The sequence below is a fragment of the Trachypithecus francoisi genome, unplaced genomic scaffold, assembly GCF_009764315.1.
Source record: "Trachypithecus francoisi isolate TF-2019V2 unplaced genomic scaffold, Tfra_2.0 Lachesis_group12, whole genome shotgun sequence".
Classification (NCBI taxonomy): Eukaryota; Metazoa; Chordata; class Mammalia; order Primates; family Cercopithecidae; genus Trachypithecus; species Trachypithecus francoisi.
Window position 1 is genome coordinate 68596422 of NW_022681457.1, and position 19513 is coordinate 68615934.

A 19513-nucleotide genomic window follows, 5' to 3' on the forward strand; every position below is an offset into this window, starting at 1 on the left:
ATGGCCAGGGAGCTTTCCGTGTGACCAGTGCATGTGGCTGGAGGCCTGTGGTTTGTGTGGCTGGGTGTGTATCTGCATGTCTGTGTGGTGGTCTTAGGGCTTGGCTCTGTGTAGTGTCAGCTGCATATGTCCTGCACACTCTGATGTGTCCTTATATGCATCTGTGTCTAGGGATCATGTGTGTGTGTATGCATGTGTGTGAGTGTGCATGTGTATGCATGTATGTGAGCACGCATTTGTGAATGTGCGTGTGAGCATGCGTGTGTGCATGTTTGTGAGTATGCATGTGTGTGCATGCATGTGTGAGCGTGCATGTGTGTGTGCATGTTTGTGAGTATGCATGTGTGTGCGTGCATGTGTGAGCGTGCATGTGTGTGTGCATGTTTGTGAGTATGCATGTGTGTGCGTGCATGTGTGAGCGTGCATGTGTGTGTGCATGTTTGTGAGTGTGCATGTGTGTGCGTGCATGTGTGAGCGTGCATGTTTGTGAGTATGCATGTGTGTGCGTGCATGTGTGAGCGTGCATGGGTTGTGGGATGGCTTCGCTAGTTGCTGTGTGTTGGGTCTATGAGGAGAGGCCATGGTTGCTGCCTGGTGTATCTCCTGGTGTCTGTGCACAGCCTCGTGTGTTGCACAGCAGGGGAAGTGGACAGTGAGAGGGCTTGGGTGCTGGGCCCTGAGAGGGGCAGAGCCTCTTTCCTGCCACATCGCCCCCTTCCCCCTGCCCAGCCTCAGGGGAGGAATAAATGACTCTGCTCCGATTTCCCAGGCTGTATGGGCTCCCGCACACTCTCTGTTGTGGTGTCCATCCCCACCCTGGGTACCTCTGAGGGGTGAAGGGCACCTTTATGTCTGTGCCTTTTTGTGCTGGGCCAGATTCGGGGCAGGGGGGCTTGGCCTGAGACTGCCAGCCCTGGTATCACTGGGGCCTCTGAGCTCCAGCCTGGGCCTGGCTGGATAAAGGAAGCATCATCTCTTCATTCAGCCACACTCTTTTTCCTGTACCTTACCTTGTGCTGGGCAAGCCTGCGGACACAGGGTGGCTAAGATGGGGCCTCAGGCCCTGCCCTCCTGGGTCTCCCAGTCCAGTGGGAGAGGCAGACCTGTTATCAGACAGTAACAGCCTGTCAGGCTCCCCTCGCCCAACCCTGGAGAAAGTAAGGCTAACATATTTGCAGAAGGGACCATGCCCGGCATCCTCTGTAGTTTATTTGTTAATTCATTCATTCATCATTCAGCAGCAAGATTGGCAGTACTGATAACAGCAGCGAGCCTGCAGTGAGGCCCCACTCGGCACCAGTCACTGTTGTAAATGTTTTACACGTGTCATATTCGCTTGTCCAACATTCCCGGGAGGTAAGGACTATCACTACCCCCAGTTTGCAGATGAGAACACTGAGGCCCAGAGAGGTTAAGTAACTTGTCCAGGGGCACACAGCTTGGAGTCATAGAGTCAGTACCTGGGACTGGGCAGTAGGCTCTTAACCACCAGCTGCCTGCTGAGCCCCTGTACTGCACCAGGCCTGTGCTGGGGACAAAGCAGTGGCCAGGACAGACAGGCCCTGTCCTCATGGGGCTGCCCGTTCATTGTAGGAGACATACTAATTAAGGACCATACAGACAAACGTAAAATTACAGCTGTGACAGATGCTGTCAAGGGGAAGGCACGGGACATGCAGTGTTTTTTTTAGACAGAGTCTCACTCTGTCACCCAGGCTGGAGGGCAGTGGCGTGATCTTGGCTCACTGTAACCTCTGCCTCCTGGGTTCAAGTGATTCTCGTGCCTCAGCCTCCCAAACAGCTGGGACTGCAGGCACATACCACCACACCCAGCTAATTTTTGTATTTTTAGTAGGGATGGGGTTTTGCCATGTTGGCCAGGCTGGTCTTGAATTCCTGACATCAGGTGATCCACCTGCCTCAGCCTCCCACAGTGCTGGAATTACAGGCATGAGCCACCGCGCCTGGCCATGGACCTGCAGTTTGAAGGAAGAGGAAGGGATAACAAGGTGAAGGTTGAGGGGTCAGGGGCCTCTTCAGGACCCAGGCTAGGGGCACAGTCCGTGCAGAGGCCTGGCAGCAGGGACGGTGCTGTACCTGGAGGAACAAAGGGGAGCAGGGCTGCCCCCTCCACCCTCCACAGATGCTGCTGAATCCAGAGGCCCCCCGACCCCGATCTGCATCTTTACGGGCTTTTACCCATTGTGGGGACTCATGGATTTCCAGAGGCATCCCCCATGTGATTTGGCTCTTGCCAGGATACGCTGTCACTTCCCAAGATTCCCAGCCTAGGCCGTGTGGCTGGGTGGGCCCCCTGCAGTGGGGAGGGCCTGGGTGCACACAGTGGGGGGACGTTTTGTGGTGTTGGGACACACACCAGCTTACTTGCAGAACAGCCAGATTCAGTCTCTGAAGACCCACTTTCTCCCCAGGCATCAAGGTCAGACTTCCAGGCAGTGAGTGAACGAGGCCCAGGGACATGTGTCTGCCTCGGCCCCGTCCCTGTGCCCTGCGATCCCCGTGCCCTGCGCCTCCTCAGGGACCAGGCTCATTACTTCAGTAATGGCATCACTCATTTGTTCCACGGATATGTCTCGAGCACCTACTGTGTTCCAGCCACTGCTCTAGATGCCAGCGAGAACCAGACAGACAGAGAGGTCCCTGCCCTCAGGGGGCTGACATTCCGCTGGGGGCACCGCCAGTCAGTAGGTGTAGGATGCCAGGGGGTGGTGCCACAGAGACATAAAAAGTGGGGTGCACATTTTGTTAGGGGGTCGGGGCAGCCTTTCGGAGGAGGGTTTATTTGCGCTAAGACCTGAATATCAAGAAAGGCTGAGCAGTGCAGTTCTGGCGAAGGGAAGATAGGTGCAGAGGCCAGGAGGCTGGAACAGCTGTGATGAGTCCAAGACATACACAAAGGTGGCCAGCGCGGCTGGAGAGAAGCGAGGGGAGGAAGTGAGGTTTGCGAGGTTGGCAGGGCCCTCCCAGTCAGGGCCGTGTTGAGTCAGTGTTTGAGCCAAAGTGGGAAGCCGTGTAGAACTGTGTGTGCATTTGTGTAATGTCTTCAGATTCCCTTCTAACCAAGGTGGCTTTTCTGGTCTTGGTCTGGTTATTGTCAGGGACATTGTCCCTCCCTGTTTTTGTCCTGTAAACCTCCAGGGTCCTTTCTCTCGAGTGGAGGCCTTGGCTGGAGCCGGGGCCACCGGGGAACAGGAGGCTGGGGGATGTTGACTTGCCTTCTCTGTGAGACAGAGTGGCTGCTTTTGTGACCTGGCACTGGATAGCCCTGGGCAATGACTTCCCCCTCTGGGCCTCAGTTTCCTGGTGTGAGGAACAGGAAGGAAGAGGACTCCCCACCCAGCACCCAGAACTCTTTAGAGGGCTCCATGTGGCCTGGTCTGCGTGCCTGACATGGCCTGGGCAAGTCCACAGCCACGAAGGGGGGCCCCTGTGAGTCCACGCCCTGCTCTAGGCACTGAGATGCAGCCATCGTGAACCAAAACGTGGCGCCTGTCCACATGAGCCACTGACTTAGCGAGGACGACGGCCACAGACAGGCAAACAACTGTAACATGTGAGGCAACACTGAGGGCCTTGGAGGGAATGGACCCAGGCTGACCAGGTTCTGGGCCAGGTGCTGGGGGTGCCACATGGAGCAAGACCAGACCAAGCGCCTGCCTGTGAGCTCATGCTGCAGCCTTTGACCAGTTCTGCCACCTCCACCTTTATAGCGTGCCTGGAACCTGCTCATGCTGCTCCCTCTGCAGTCCCCACGGGCCTGTGCTCTTGATTTCCACTGGACTATCACAGCTTCCTCCTCCCTGGTACCCCTTTCCGTTCTGCCCCCACAGACTGTTCCCAGCCAGTGGGAGCCTGTGAACTCCTGAGTCAGGCAGTGGCCCTCCTGGGCTCAGAGACCCCTGCAACTCCATCTCACTCGGGAAAGGACCAGACCCTCCCTGTGGCCCCCAAAGCCCCACACGATCTGCCCCATTACCTCCTTGGCCTGTCCTTCCACTCACCCCCTCGCCCACCCTGCTCCAGCCCCACGGCCTCCTTGCTGCCCCTTGACCATATCAAGCAAGTTCCCACCACCCTGGCTGTTCCTACCTCCTGGGCTGCCCTTCCTCCAGGACCCCACATGGCTCCCTCTCCCCTCCTCACACAGGTCCCTGCTCACGTGTCCCCTTCTCAGCAAGGCCTGCCTGACCACTTTATTTTATTATTATTATTATTATTACTATTATTTGAGATGGAGTCTCACTCTGTCGCCCAGGCTGGAGTACAGTGGCGCAATCTTGGCTCGCTGCAACTTCTGCCTCCCAGGTTCAAGCAGTTCTCCTGCCTCAGCCTCCCAAGTAGCTGGGACTACAGGCACCTGCCACCACGTCCGGCTAATTTTTTGTATTTTTGGTACAGACGGGATATCACGATGTTGGCCAGGCTGGTCTCCAACTTCTGACCTCAAGTGATCCGCCTGCCTTGGCCTCCAAAAAGTGCTGGGATTACAGGCATAAGCCACTACACCCAGCCTGTTATTCTTATATTTGAGACAAGGTCTCGCCCTGTCACCTAGGCTGGAGTGCAGTGGCATGATCACTCACTGCACTCAACCTCCCAGGCTCAGGTGATTCTCCCGCTCCAGCCTCCTCAGTAGCTGGGACCACAGGCGCACACCACCACGCCCAGCTAATTTTTTATTTATGTTTTATTTTGGGGGGTAGAGACAGGGTCTCACTAGGTTGCCCAAGCTGGTCTTGAACTCCTGGGCTCAAGTGATCCTCCCTCCTTGGCCTCCCAAAGTGCTGGGGTTACAGGTGTGAACCACCGTGCCCAGCCTTGACCACTTTATTGAGAATTCCAGCCTCCCCTCCCCTCAGCTCCTGGTTGCTACGTTATTTTCTATCTCAGCATTCCTCACTGGACTTAGTAGATACATTTCTGATTTATCTCATACACTGACTGCCTCTTTCCTTCTAGAATGTGAGTGCTGCAAGGACAGGGATGTTTCTGACTGTTGGGTGCGCTGCTGTGGGCCCCAGGCCCAGCAGAGTCAGCCTTCAGTAGATATGGACAGGTGCGTGGGTCGATGCGTGGGTGGGTGCGATGGGGTCACTTGTGGGTGGAGTAGGTGTTTGCTAAGGAGGACCCTAAGGATGTGTCAGTCCCAAACCTGAGGACTCCTTGGAGGAACGAGGCTCAGTGCGGGAGGCCTGAGGAGAGCTGTGGATAGAGGAGGGTCTGGGGCTGTGCAGGATGGGGGCAAGAGCTGAGCCAAGGTTTGGAGGCAGGAATGGCGTGGGGGACTCGGGACAGCAAGGAGCCTGCTGTGCTGGGACGGCAAGCCAGACTCCCAGCGCCTCTGCCATCAGAGCACATCCCCAGAAGGTAGGGGGTAAACTGAGGCAGGGAGGGGTCTTCCCAGAGGTGGTAGGTGAAGATTGTGGCAGGGTGGTGAGTGCAACCCCTGGTAGAAGCCTGAGTGCAGGCTGGAGGCTGTGACCACTCTGGGTCCCTTTCCTGATTCGGGTTTCATTTTAGTGGTGATGAAAGGATGCCTGTGGTCCTGGCCACCTCCCCTGCTCTGCCCCTGGGTCAGCCCCCTCCCTTCCAGGGGCAGCAGCTTTGATCAGAGCCTGGAGGGGGGTGGGGCAGGCGGTAAGGGGTTTTACATGTGCACCTGCTCACACCGACAGCTTTGTCACACAGTGGATCTTGCTTTTCCATTTGGGCCAATTAACCTTGTAGGGGAGAATGGGGGTGGTAGTACCCTTTTCCTCCCATAAAAGGTCAGAGGATGCCGGGGGTGACTGGAAAATCTGAAGCGTCTGCTCGGCCAGGTCAACGCTGCCTGTCCCACATGTTAAAGAATTCAAAAGATTTTTTAAAATTGGAAATAAACATTTTAGAGTAGGATACAAAATATGCCTGCATTTTTGCGATCGAATAGTGGACTTCAGACGCATCTGTGCCCCGGCTGGGGCAGACGGCTGCATCTCCCTGCTGCTCTGGGGCTACTGCCCCCAGGTCCCAGCTGCTTATCTGAAAGGTTTTCCAGGTTGCTGCTGGACCTTGTCCAAGGCCTCTGAGCAGGGGAATAGTGCAGTGGGCAGGGACAGTCATTCCATGGAGTCCCTACCGTGTGCTGTCCTGGGCTGTGAGGGGGCAAGACAGAGGACAGTCCCTGCCCTGTGGAGCTGACACATTCTAGGGGAGAGGCAGGCGCTAAAGAATTACACACACGGCTGGGCCCAGTGGCTCACGCCTGTAATCCGAACACTTTGGGAGGCTGAGACAGGTGGATCACCTGAGGTGAGGAGTTCAAGACCAGCCTGGCCAACATGGTGAAACCCCATCTCTACTAAGAATACAAAAATTAGCTGGGCATGGTGGCGGACGCTTATAATCCCAGCTTCTCGGGAGACTGAGGCAGGAGAATCACACGAACCCACTAGGTGGAGGTTGCAGTGAGCCGAGATCACGCCATTGCACTCCAGCCTGGGCAACAAGAGTGAAACTCTGTCTAAAAAAAAAAAAGGCCGGGCTCGGTGGCTCAAGCCTGTAATCCCAGCACTTTGGGAGGCTGAGACAGGCGGATCACGAGGTCAGGAGATCGAGACCATCCTGGCTAACACGGTGAAACCCCATCTCTACTGAAAAATACAAAAGACTAGCCGGGCGAGGTGGCGGGCGCCTGTAGTCCCAGCTACTCGGGAGGCTGAGGCAGGAGAATGGCGGGAACCCGGGAGGCGGAGCTTGCAGTGAGCGGAGATCTGGCCACTGCACTCCAGCCTGGGCGACAGACTGAGACTCCGTCTCAAAAAAAAAGAGAAAATAAGAATTACACACACGCACACCATATATGTGGTAAGAGCCCTGAGGAAAGATAAAACAGAGATGGGCGTAGAGGGCGACAGGACAGGAGCAGGGCTTGTGAGCACCAGCGGGCCTGGGAAGTCAGGGGAGGAGGGAGGTCAGTGACAGGAGAGTTACAGATGGGGCACTCGCCCATGCAAAGGTGCTGAGGTGGGACCGTGTCTAGGATTTGAGGAACAGCAGGGAGACCTGTGTGGCCAGGGCACGGTGAGTACAGGGGTGCTTGGGAGGAGAGGAGGGCAGTGTGGTGATGGGCATGTCCTGTGGGGACTCTCAGGCCACAGGGAGGCATTTTGGGGGCCAGCGAAGGGTTTAAGGCTGTGGACTCTGGAGTGGGCAGGACTGGCTTCCAGGCCCAGCTCTGCTTGGTGAGTTTAGTGAGAAATTGTACCACGGCGGCTGGGGGTACCTGTGAGCTCAGCTTCAGCGTCTGCTCTGGCCATGGGTCCCTTGTGGTAGTGGGAGCACCAAGCTGAGCCTCAGGCCACATTTGGTGGGAAGGGTTGGTTTTAAGCATCTTTCCTGCTGCAAAGGCCCATGGGAAAGGCTGGTGAACAGCCATGGGGGGGGGGGGCCCGGGGGCCCACTTTGTGCTTCCGCCCACTGCCTGTGGTGTCCAGGACAGGTCACACAGGAGGGAGGGACCCTCACTCAGCAGAGACTAGGCCAGGAGAGGAAAGGCAAGGTCTGGGTGTAGACAGAAAGAATGGGGAGGGAGAGGGGAGGCCAGGACCAGCCTTGAGAGGATGATGGTAATCATATAATAATAATAATAATAATAATAATAATAATAATAAAAACCAACAGCATCACCTCAGCCCTCCAGGGCAGCAGGACAGGCAGGTAAGAGCCCAGTCTTCAGTGCCTTCCACATACAGCCGCCCAGGTTCAAATCCTGGCTGCTTCTCACTGGCTGCTTCTCCTGTCCATGCCCTGGACAAGGGCCTTCCCTTCTCTGGGCCTCAGTTTCCCCATTTGTGAATTGGGATGAGGATGGAACGGGATTAGACACAGCAGGGCCGGAACCCGTGAATCTCTGCAGACAGGCCTGGAGTCTGGGGTCCACTCTGCCACCCTAGCTGGGTCACCGGGGTTAATGAAGTCCCCCTCTGTGCCTTGTTTTCCCTGTTTGTAATCCGGGGCTTATAATGGCCCCTCCCTCCAGGGCCAGATGTGGGACCTGGGTAAAGTGCCTGGAAGAGGGCTGGTACACAGTAGCTACTCAGTAAGTGCTGGCTGCTACTGGAATGGTGACCGGCACTTACTGAGCACTTACTGTGTGTAATTTGCCTTGGCTCTGATCCCAACCGCTGTCTCTGGGCCAGGCCCTCCGTGCTCTGTGTTCTCCGTAATTCCTTATAAAAACTCCAGTAAGGCCAGTCGCGGGGACTCACCCCTGTAATCCCAGCACTTTGGGATGCCGAGGAGGGCAGATCACTAGACGTCAGGAGTTCGAGACCAGCCTGGCCAACATGGTGAAACCCTATCTCTACTAAAAGTACAAAAATTAGCTGGGCATGGTGGCAGGCAACTGTTAACCTCAGCTACTCGAGAGGCTGAGGCAGGAGAATTGCGTGAACCCGGGAGGCGGAGGTTGCAGTGAGCTGAGATCACGCCACTGCACTCCAGCCTGGGCAACAGAGCGAGACTCCATTTAAAAAAATAAAGAAAGAAAGAAATACTCCAGGAAGCAGCTACTGTCATCGCCATCTTTGAACGGAGGAGGAAACTGAGGCACAGCGTGGCTGAGTTGCTCACTCAGGGCCACATATTGAGGTCCCCAGGTTGGGTTAGATCCCCAATTCACAGACACAGAAAATGAAGTCACACAGGACAGGTCATAGCAGCCCTGCTGGGGTTTGGAGCCCTGGGCAGCCTGACTGCCAAGCTCGGAGCTGGCCCAGGAGCCCAGCCCCCACCCCTCTCTCCCTGCACCTGGGCAAGCCCAGCCTTTCTGCCTAGCTCTTCCCCCTCTTCCCAGGCCTGGCACGGCCTCTGTGGCCCCCACGAGATCAGGAGCTTATGTCGGGAAGGGAGCGCCTGCTGGGGAAGCCAGCAGGGCTTGGAGCTGCCCAGGAGGGCCCAGGGTGGGGCCCCTGCCTAGTCATAAACATGTTCAGTTCCTCTGTTTGTCCTGCCCTCTTTGCAGTGCCCAGAGGAAAGGGGTGGCCCCAGGCAAATATCCGGAGGCGTGCCCCTTGCCCCCTTCCCTTGGGGGTTTATGGGTGGGAGGGCAGGAGGCCAGGCTTCGGAGGACATACCCCAGACCCCGTGCTGCTAGCTGGGTCAGCCGCCCGCCTTCCAGGCTTCTCCTGCCCTGTCCGCAGGCGTCCGCCACCTCAGGGTCTGCCTTGCCCTCCGCCCTCTGGGCTTAGTGAGGGTCACATGGCTGATCCTGTTCCTGTGACTATGGGAACAGCCTAGTGCCCCGCAGTGGGGAGGGAGTGGGATGGGCGGGGTGACAGGTTCACGATGAAGAGTCACGGGCTGGGCATGGGGCCAAAGGGGGTGGAGGGACATCTGGGAGGACGGAGAGGCCAGAGGACATGGGACACAGCTCTGGAGTGACAGCAGGCAGAGTGGGGAGATGGGGACTGTTGGGTATGTGGATGACCCTAGGAGCTGGGCCTAGAGAGCTGTGAGAGAGTAGGTCAGGGCCACCAGGGATGGGCCGGGCTGGAAGGCCACCAGGGAGGGCTGGGCAGCACTCAGGGCGCCGGCATTGGGCTCGGAGAAGGGGCTGGGCAGACACAGAGGAGGCCCCCGGCCCACCCTGCATCCTGGGCCCCAGGGCAAGCAGGGAAACTGGGCCAACCCTGGGAGCCTTGGCCAGGCCGGCTCTGACCACCCGCTGGCCTCTTGGGACCAGTTGAGACAGGTTGACTGCCGGGTCCCCACCCGCCTCCCACGGGGTTCCCGCTGCCAAACCGGTTCCCCTGGCTGGCTTCCATTGATGGTCCTAGCTCTGGGCCAGGGCCTCACCTTTCCTGGCTGCTCCCATGAAGGCAGCCTGAGCTGGGCGGAGAAGCAGGTGTGGAGGGGCCACTTACATCTGCGCATCCTCTGTCCTCTCACTACGGCCACAGGACTCTCTGGGCTGCGCACTGTGCCTGGCTCTGGGGAGCTAGCTGGGAACAAGACAGAACAGAAACTCCACCTGCGTGTCCCCCCGTCCTCTGGTCTCAACTGTTGCCCTCTTCCGGGAAGCCTCCCTACTGCCCACCCCGCCGTCCTTCCAGGCTGGGTCCCGTGCTCCCATCCCTCAGCCCTGACCACCTGGGCTGCTGCTGCATGGGGACAGGTCTGTCTGCCCCACACGAACTTCCCATGAGGTCAAAGGCTGTCTGGGCCGCTGCGGTGGCCACAGAGGAAGCCCATTGCTGAGTTATTCCTAAATGAATGGGTGAATGAGTGAACGGATGCATTCCTCTCATTTTACAGATGAGTAACCCGAAGCCTCTAGAGGAGTGGTCACCTGCCTGAGGGCACTTCTGTCCCACCAGCATCAGACCAGGTGTGTGCGACTCCAGGGCCCAGGCCTGGGACAGCTGGGGTGGGGCCTTCGGGGGGAGCAGGAACTGGGTCCCTCCTCCCACAGACTCTGTGGGAGCCGCCCCGGCCATCACAGTGGCCCCCACTGACAGGCCCCCCGCATTTGCCCAGCCCTGCACCAAGCTCTTGGCTCCCAGTCACCCATGACCCCTCGCAGCAGCCCTGTGGGGTTCATCCACAGCACAGAGAGGTTGTCACCTGCCCCAGGTCACGGCAGCATGTGGTGGAGAGTTCACCTCTGGCCGCCTGGCTCCCCTTCCCATCTTTCTTCAGGCTGTCTGTGAGATGCCACCATCAGCATGTCTCCCCCTCAGCCCCTTTGTTTTTTAAAGTGGCTTTGGTCGGGCGTTTGCTCTGTGCTTGGTACTATGGCAAGGGCCGGACTGAAGACCACAGATCCTAAAGATAGGGGAGTGTCGTGGCAAGGCTGCCTGGGTGCCCTCTTACCCCAGGGGCTCAGTAACCCTGTGCTGAGGCAATATCCAATGGTGTGTGCGTCCCCAGCCCAGACGCAGGGCTGGACCAGCGGCAGTGGCTGTGGCCAGGCCAGCAGTGACCGTCCGTTGAGTACACACTGTGTACCAGGCATAGTGGGGGATGTGGGGAGCGGGGCACATGAGACCTGGCCAGAAGGTGGCACTGACATTCTAGCGGAGTGGTGTGGATGCTGCACTCGTGAACCTAAGACGGAACAACAGACAGGATTTCCGGGCTGTGACGGTGATGTAGAGCGGGGACGGTGGAACACGGGGCTGCTTGCCTTGGGATGGTCAGGAAAAGAGTCACTGCTGCTCTGAGAACTGAAGGAGGAGACGGGGAGCCCTGTGCGGACACTGGGAAGTGAGCTCCTGGCAGGGGGGCCGGCCTGTGCAAAGGCCCTGAAGTCTCCAGGGGGTGAGAACAGAGAGGTGATGGGGCCTTGTGGGCCCGCGGGAGACAGAGCGGCAGGAAAGTTCTGAGCAGAGGGACATGGCGGCTCAGGTGCTCACGGATGCCCTCTGGCTGTGTGTGCCACGCAGATGGGGGCAGGGGTGAGCAGGGAGGCCCGGAAGGAGGCTCCTGCCTCCTGTTGGTTCCAGTGGAAGATGAGATTGGAAGGGACAGGGCAGGGGCAGAGGAGGAAGAGACACAGGCAGGCTCTCACTCACCCACCACGATTCCCTCCCGCAGGCCGCACCGAGCCCCCCGGAATCATGTTTGGGAAGAGGAAGAAGCGGGTGGAGATCTCCGCGCCGTCCAACTTTGAGCACCGCGTTCACACGGGCTTCGACCAGCACGAGCAGAAGTTCACGGGGCTGCCCCGCCAGTGGCAGAGCCTGATCGAGGAGTCAGCTCGCCGGCCAAAGCCCCTCATCGACCCCGCCTGCATCACCTCCATCCAGCCCGGGGCCCCCAAGGTATGTGGCACCCACCACCACCTCCCCCAGCCCACCCCCACCCCCGAGTGACCCCAGCCCTCAACCCCACACTCAACCCTATGACTGACACCTCCTCACTGACATGGAAACAGAGACACACCCCAGCCTTCAACCCTGATCCTGGGCCCAATGCTGGCCTTTCACCCTCCACCCACTGGCTCCAAGTTCTGAGAACCCATGCCACCCCAACCTGAGCCCCTCATGGCCCATCTGACAGCCCCCACACCAGCCTGCAAGCTCTGCTGTCTCCCAGACACTCATACCCCGGGGGCCGTGCTGCTGTGCCCCAGACCACACTCCATCGCACCCTTGAGTCTTTCCAGAGCTCATGGCAGTGGGAGACAGACCCATTCCCAGAGGGTGACAGCCCCAAGTGGTCAGGGCTTGGATGGGGAAGCCCGGAGGAGGCACCTGACCCAGACCAGGGCTCCAGGCAAGCTTCTGGGAGGAGGGGACACCGAGGCGGAGCCCAGAGCTGAGGAGGAGGAGGAGGAATTCCAGCAGACACTGGGGAAGTGGGCTTTAGTGGGGGAAATCAGTCCTGTGAAACACGGGCTTTTTGGTTTTCGGTTTTTTTTTTTCCTGCCATCTAGAGCAAAATGGCAAGGTTGGGATTTGAACCAGTGTCCGTTTCCAAGGCCCATGCTCCTAACCCCTCTCCTGCCTCCATGTGAAATGGTGAGAGTTGTGGAGCCAGTGTCTGGGTATGGCCTCGCATGAGGCTGGCCTGGCCTGAGTCCCTGCTGGGCCTCGGAAGCCAGCCTTGGAGCCTGGACTCTCTCCCATGGTCAGTGGGGACTGGGAGGGGCCGCAGGCCAAGGGGAGCTTGGCCAGGTTTGCTTCCAGCGGGGTAGAGATGGGTGTGCCTGGGGACTCACCCTTCCCGGTGCCCAGCCCGGCCTGGCGGGGAGGAGCCCCAAGGCCCACAAGTTGGCTGTAGACACAAGTGCAGCCTCAAGTGTGGTGGCCCACTGAGGAGTCCGTGTGGCCCACACAGGACGCTTTTGAATGCTTCGACTTCTTTGCCACCACTGAAAAAGTGACAGACCACTTCCGAGGCCGTTTCTGGCATCTGGTGACAGACCAGCTGGAGCCGAGTGGCAGTGGCCTCCGCAGGCAGGGTACTGGCTCTTCTGGGCCGCAGGCCACACCCAACCCGCCTCAGCTCCACACCCTGCCTGCCTCTGTGGCCAGTTGCATGTAGACTTTGACCCACATCAAGGTGTCTCCAAAAACCCAGCTCCTGCCTGGCTCGCCAGATGTGAGGCCTGCCTGTGACTATCCCACCAGGAGGCAGGACACCTGAATTCACACACAGGGCCTGGTGGCCGGCACTGTCCTGGGGCCCCATGGGCACTTGTGTTTGCTGCCCTTGTCCGGGCCTCAGGCCTCCCAGGGCCCTCTCAACCCCATGTTTTTTTGTTTTTTTGTTTGTTTTTGTTTTTGTTGTTTTTTTTTTTTTTTTGAGACACATTCCTGCTGTCTCCCCAGTTGGAGTGCAATGGCACCATCTTGGCTGGCTGCAACCTCCGCCTCCTGGTTCAAGAGACTTTCCTGCCTCAAGTGATTTTCCTCCCGAGTAGCTGGGATTACAGGTGCCCACCACTATGCCCAGCTAGTTTTTGTATTTTCAGTAGAGATGGGTTTTCGCTATGTTGGCCAGGCTCGTCTCAAACTCCTGAGCTCAGGTGATCCTTGGTCTCGAGGTGCTGGGATTATAGGCGTGAGCCACCGTTCCTAGCCTCAATTCCCTGTTCTAAGAGCAAAGACTGGCCTTGTGTCCACCTTGCTTTCTTGGGGCCTCTGGGCAAGGCCTGGCTTCAGGCAGACAGCCACAGCCAGGAGAGACAGGGCAGCAGCAGACCACGGGTTTTGTGGGGTCAGTGTTTTCTGCACATTAGAGGCAGGCCTCTGGCTGGAGGACGCCTGGCAGCCCCGGGCAGGGTCCAGGTTTTGTGGGATCAGTGTTTTCTGCACATTAGAGGCAGGCCTCCGGCTGGAGGATATCTGGCAACCCTGGGCAGGGTCCCTGTCAGCAGGGCCCACGTTCTCAGCTCACCGTGGCCTCTGCACAGCCGCCTCACTGACTCCGTGGTTTAGCAAAAGTTCACGGAGCCCCTGCTGTGCGCCAGATGCTGGTCTAGGTGCTGAGATGTAGCAGGACCTGAAGCAGACAGGAACAAACAATCCCTGCCCAGAACGTGCACTGGGCAGAGCCGGGAGCAGACAGATGCCTGCGTGCTCTATATCAGCTGCTGTCAGGAGCTCTGGGTAGAATGCAGGCAGGGCAGGGGCTGGTATTTTAGATGACGGGCGGCCAGCGGAAGCCTCACTGAGAAGCTGAGTTTTGAGCGAAGACCTGAAGGAGTGGAGGGAGGGAGCCACGGTGACCCTGAGAGCTACTGTTCTAGGCAGAGAGAGCAGCCAGCAGAGGCCCTGGGCGGGGGCGTGGCGGGGAGACCCTGAGAGCTACTGTTCTAGGCAGAGAGAGCAGCCAGCAGAGGCCCTGGGCGGGGGCGTGGCGGGGAGACACCCGTGTGCCTGGAAATGGGGCAGGGGCAGAGGGGCCCTGCAGGACACGACTCAGACCACAGAGGGTGGGGACAGGGTGACTTGGGACGCACTGGACGCTCTGCCTGGTCCCCACCTGCGTTTGTATTTGCCACCCGGCTCCTGGGACCCCCTTGCCCTCTACTTTGGGACCAGGCCTTTCTGACCTTTCCTGTCCCCCACCCCTTGTGGTTCACGGGAGCAGAGTGTGGTTTTGGGGCTAAGGAACACTGGCGCGCACAGGGGAGGGAGTGCGAGGCCAGGCCCCAGCTCGCTGTCATTTGCAGCCCTCAGGGCTGATTATGGGATGGGTCGGCTTCTGCCCTCCCTCCCCCAGCCCCGCAGGGCAGGACTATTCTGCCAGTGTGGGGAACAGGAGAAAAACAAAGGGTGCCTCCCCAGGGTCCCATCCAGCCCAGGGGGCAGCAGCCTGGCCATGGCAATCACTCCTCCGGCCCCTGCAGCTGCGTCCCCAGGGAGGGGAGGGGCCGCACCGCCCATGGCATTGTCACTCCATGGCATCTCTTCATTGCGTCTCTGTCTTGTCTCTGTGTGTGTCGTGCTGTCCTGTCCCTGTGTGTCGGATGCACGTCCTGTGTGCCCCACTCCTTGCTGGGCCCCCACCCACCATTGACTGGGACCCCAGACCATCGTGCGGGGCAGCAAAGGTGCCAAGGATGGGGCCCTCACGCTGCTGCTGGATGAGTTTGAGAACATGTCGGTGACACGCTCCAACTCCCTGCGGAGAGACAGCCCGCCGCCGCCCGCCCGTGCCCGCCAGGAAAATGGGATGCCGGAGGAGCCGGCCACCACGGCCAGAGGGGGCCCGGGGAAGGCGGGCAGCCAAGGCCGGATTGCCAGTCACAGCGAGGCGGGTGGCGGCAGTGGTGACAGGCGACGGGTGGGGCCAGAGAAGAGGCCCAAGTCTTCCAGGGAGGGCTCAGGGGGGCCCCAGGAGTCCTCCCGGGACAAACGCCCCCTCTCCGGGCCTGACGTCGGCACCCCCCAGCCTGCTGGTCTGGCCAGTGGGGCGAAATTGGCAGCAGGCCGGCCCTTTAACACCTACCCGAGGGCTGACACGGACCACCCATCCCGGGGTGCCCAGGTAACCCATCCCCCGCCCCAGGGCCCCGCTGTCCCCTGCCCGTTGCTCCTCCGTCCCCACCTTCCAGCCCCACCCTGCCACCATGCATCTCATCCTGACCACCCATGTGTCTGTCCCATCGCTGGGTCTCTCTCCTGCTTAGGGAGCAGAGCTGGCCCCTGGAACCCATCACTGACAGCTGCCTCTCTCTTCTGTTTCAGGGGGAGCCTCACGACGTGGCCCCCAACGGGCCATCAGCGGGGGGCCTGGCCATCCCCCAGTCCTCCTCCTCCTCCTCCCGGCCTCCCACCCGAGCCCGAGGTGCCCCCAGCCCTGGAGTGCTGGGTCCCCACGCCTCGGAGCCCCAGCTGGCCCCTCCAGCCCGCACCCCAGCTGCCCCTGCTGCCCCTGCCACCCCTGCCGTGCCCGGGCCCCCTGGCCCCCGCTCGCCACAGCGGGAGCCGCAGCGAGTATCCCATGAGCAGTTCCGGGCTGCCCTGCAGCTGGTGGTGGACCCAGGTGACCCCCGCTCCTACCTGGACAACTTCATCAAGATTGGCGAGGGGTCCACGGGCATTGTGTGCATCGCCACCGTGCGCAGCTCAGGCAAGCTTGTGGCCGTCAAGAAGATGGACCTGCGCAAGCAGCAGAGGCGCGAGCTGCTCTTCAACGAGGTGCGGGCGCTGCTGCCATGCTGCCCTGCCACCCTGCCGGTCCTCCCACCCTGCCCTCCCCCCTCTCCCTGCACTCCTCTATGCTGGGCCAGGCTCCTCTCCTCCCCTCACTCCTCTCCCTCCCCAGGCCATCTCCTCCGCCCCAGCCGGTCCCTGCCTCTGTCCTCACAGCACTGTCACCCACATCTCTGTCCCTAAGCCCCAGACCCAGGGTTCCTCGGCCCACTGACCCCTCACCCAGCGTCTTCCAGGCCCTTTGCACCCACTGAAGCCCACCCGGGCTCCAGGGTACAGTGTCCTCCAGACCTGCCCCTCCTGGGTTCCCTGTGCCCCGCCCCGGCCTCAGCTCCCGGGCATCCCCTCGGCACAGCCCGCACAATGACCAAGAGGATGTTTCGCGTTCAGGCCACCCCATGCCCGTCCCTCCTTAGAGACCCTGGCAGCGCCCCACAGTGCCCTGACAGTAGGAAGCCCAGGCCCCTTTGCCGGCTGTGTGAGGCCCCTCTTGGCCCCGTTGCGCATCACAGCGCCTGGCTGCACCAGGAGCGCCTGGCCTGAGTTCCTCATCCGCCCCCAGAGGCGCGCCTCTGCTCTCATCCTTGCCCCATACCTGCTTGTCTGGGTCTCAGCTCCGTGCTTGAACGCTGTCTTCCCACTTCCCCCGCCAGCACCAGCCCAGGACTGACCTGAGACGGGCGTGTGCCCAGGGGGGCGCACCCCCAGAAGGGAGGCATGGGCTTCAAGCTGGCTCTGAGGCCCATGTGGCTGTGGCAGTAGGGGAGGGCAGTCCAGGTGACCCCAGTGAGCACAAACTCGATGTGGAACTGCAGGGGGATCCAGGGGGGTGGCGCTGGCTGGGTCTGAGGCAGGCTTGGCAGCCCTCCCGCCTCCCCCCACCGCTGATGCAGCCCCTGCACAGGTGGTAATCATGAGGGACTACCAGCACGAGAATGTGGTGGAGATGTACAACAGCTACCTGGTGGGGGACGAGCTCTGGGTGGTCATGGAGTTCCTGGAAGGAGGCGCCCTCACCGACATCGTCACCCACACCAGGTAGTGCGGGGGCCTCAGACCCCTCCTGTGACACAACCAAGTCCCCTCCAGACCGCTTGGGGTGGGGCCACATCTCCAAACCAGCTGTGCTTCGGGCCTCCGGGATGGGGCCTTGTCTTCCATTCCTCCCGCTCCAGAGTGGGGTCGAGTGGTCTCAGAGTCCTCCCATCCCAAGGCAGGACTGCATCCCCCTTGGCCCCCGGGGTGCTGTCCACCTGGCTGCTCACCCCCCACCCCACCCCACAGGATGAACGAGGAGCAGATCGCGGCCGTGTGCCTGGCAGTGCTGCAGGCCCTGTCAGTGCTGCACGCCCAGGGCGTCATCCACCGGGACATCAAGAGCGACTCGATCCTGCTGACCCATGATGGCAGGGTGAGGTGATGGGCAGGGGTGGTGGGGTTCCGGCTGCAGGGCTTCCCCGCCTCTCCCCATCCCCTTTGAGGGTAGGTGAGCTCCGACCCCCAGGTCTGTGATTGAGGAGCTGGGAAGTTCGTCTCTCCGTCGTGGAGCAGCACGGAGTCAGGCTCCAGCTCCGTAGGGACTGTATGCAGTGGGAGGGCAGAGGCTGGCGGAGGCTGTGCCATCAGCACAGGACGCTGGGCCCAGGGACAGGGATCTGGGCAGACAGCGCAGCCCGCACCGCAGGCTTCTCCACTGAAAAGCTGCTCCCTGCCCAGCACCCGGGGCGGGCCGTGGACCCCAGCCCCGTCTTCCATACTTTGGACTGAGGTTCCAAATCTGAGGCCATGGCAATTATAACGCCGGGTGGACGTGATTTCCTGTGAGAGAGGGCCCTCGACTTGAATGAAATGCTTGCAGAAGTGGATGACTCCATCCCTTCCCCCAAGGAAGATTAAGCCCCACCAGTCAGTCTAGGCAGAGGCAGAGAGAGCTCTGTGTCACTGACAGTCTGTGGAAAGCTCCGGATGTCTACAGATATGCTTTGGTGACATCTTTGGCCACCTGAGATTGTCCACACACGGTTGTGGGGATGTTTTCTGGAGGCAGGAAGACCCATAGAGATCCTGATAACTCGGACTGGGGCCCACAGTTCCTGAGGTGTGGAGAGCCTGGTTGTCGTAAAGGCAGGCTGTGTCCCCTCACGGCCCCTTCCTCTCCAGCCCAACTGAAGACTTGCTCAAGGGCAGCAGGGCCCCAGGGCACAGGCTTTTGGGGCCACCCCTGTTCCCAGCTCCAGCCCGGCCTCTGCTATCTGCAGTACTCAGGCCACTGCCGCCAAAAGCCCCAGAGGCTGTCAGGAAGGGAAATGAGGGGATCCTGGAGGAGGTGACTCGCCCGAGGGCCCCCACCAGGCGGTGGTGGAGCTTCCCATTGGTCTGGCTCCGAGCCCCAGCTCTGTCCTCTGGGTGGCACATCGTGTCTGAAGCCAAGGAATGACGCAGGCGGCCCCCCCTGCTTGCCTTCCTATAGTGCCCGCTCCTCTGACCCCACGGCTTCTGCTCTGCCCCAGGTGAAGCTGTCAGACTTCGGGTTCTGTGCCCAGGTGAGCAAGGAAGTGCCCCGAAGGAAGTCGCTGGTCGGCACGCCCTACTGGATGGCCCCAGAGCTCATCTCCCGCCTTCCCTACGGGCCAGAGGTGAGCCCCAGGGTGGTTAGGCTGTCCCGCCGTGGACAGCATACGCTGCCATTTTCCAGCTGCAGCACTGGCGGGAGGTGGGGCCCAGTCTGGGAGTGATTGTCAGGAATGGTGCTCTGGATGAGGAGATACTGCAGGCATACATGTATTCATTCATTCTTTTTTTGTTTGTTTGTTTGTTTGAAATGGCGTCTCGCTGTGTCGCACAGGCTGGAGTGCAGTGGTGCAATCTCAGCTCACTGCAACCTCCACCTCCTGGCTTCAAGCGATTCTCCTGCCTCAGCCTCCTGAGAAGCTGGGATTACAGGTGCCGGGCACCACGTCCAGCTAATTTTTGTATTAGTAGAGATGAAGTTTCACCATGTTGACCAGGCTGGTCTCGAACTCCGGACGTCAGGTGATCTGCCCACCTTGGCCTCCCAAAGTGCTGGGATTACAGGTGTGGGCCACCTCGCCCGGCCCTGGCTCTGATTTCTGAGCGTTGTCATCACAGGGTGGCTTTCCCCTTGTGCGAGCAGAGCTGGCCCCGGCAGCTCTGGGAAGTGTCTCCCGCCTGCGGGCTCCCCTCTTTCCCTGGGTGTTTTGGGTAAAGTTCCCAGGTTGGCTCTGATTGACCCAGGCTGGGTCCTGTGCCTGTTTCTGAACCAGTCACTGTGTCTCCACTGTGGTGATGAGGCCGCCTGGGTCCTGAACCCACCACTGGATGCC

General features: G+C 59.9%; 1 protein-coding gene across 3 annotated transcripts in view; it reads left to right on the plus strand.

Moving 5' to 3' along the window:
• The window catches only part of PAK4 (p21 (RAC1) activated kinase 4), a 54802-nt gene that overhangs the window by 33324 nt on the left and 1965 nt on the right, over positions 1-19513 (plus strand). For 2 of the 3 annotated variants that reach the window (XM_033226154.1, XM_033226155.1), the window contains exons 2-8: positions 10318-10390; positions 11599-11825; positions 15043-15501; positions 15702-16154; positions 17074-17207; positions 17454-17580; positions 18680-18805. In XM_033226154.1, the coding sequence (XP_033082045.1) occupies positions 11622-11825; positions 15043-15501; positions 15702-16154; positions 17074-17207; positions 17454-17580; positions 18680-18805 (1503 nt within the window). In that variant the 5' untranslated portion in view covers positions 10318-10390; positions 11599-11621. Of the gene's footprint in view, positions 1-9458; positions 9478-10317; positions 10391-11598; positions 11826-15042; positions 15502-15701; positions 16155-17073; positions 17208-17453; positions 17581-18679; positions 18806-19513 lie in introns of those variants that run through there. The other variant, XM_033226156.1, reaches the window with a different exon arrangement.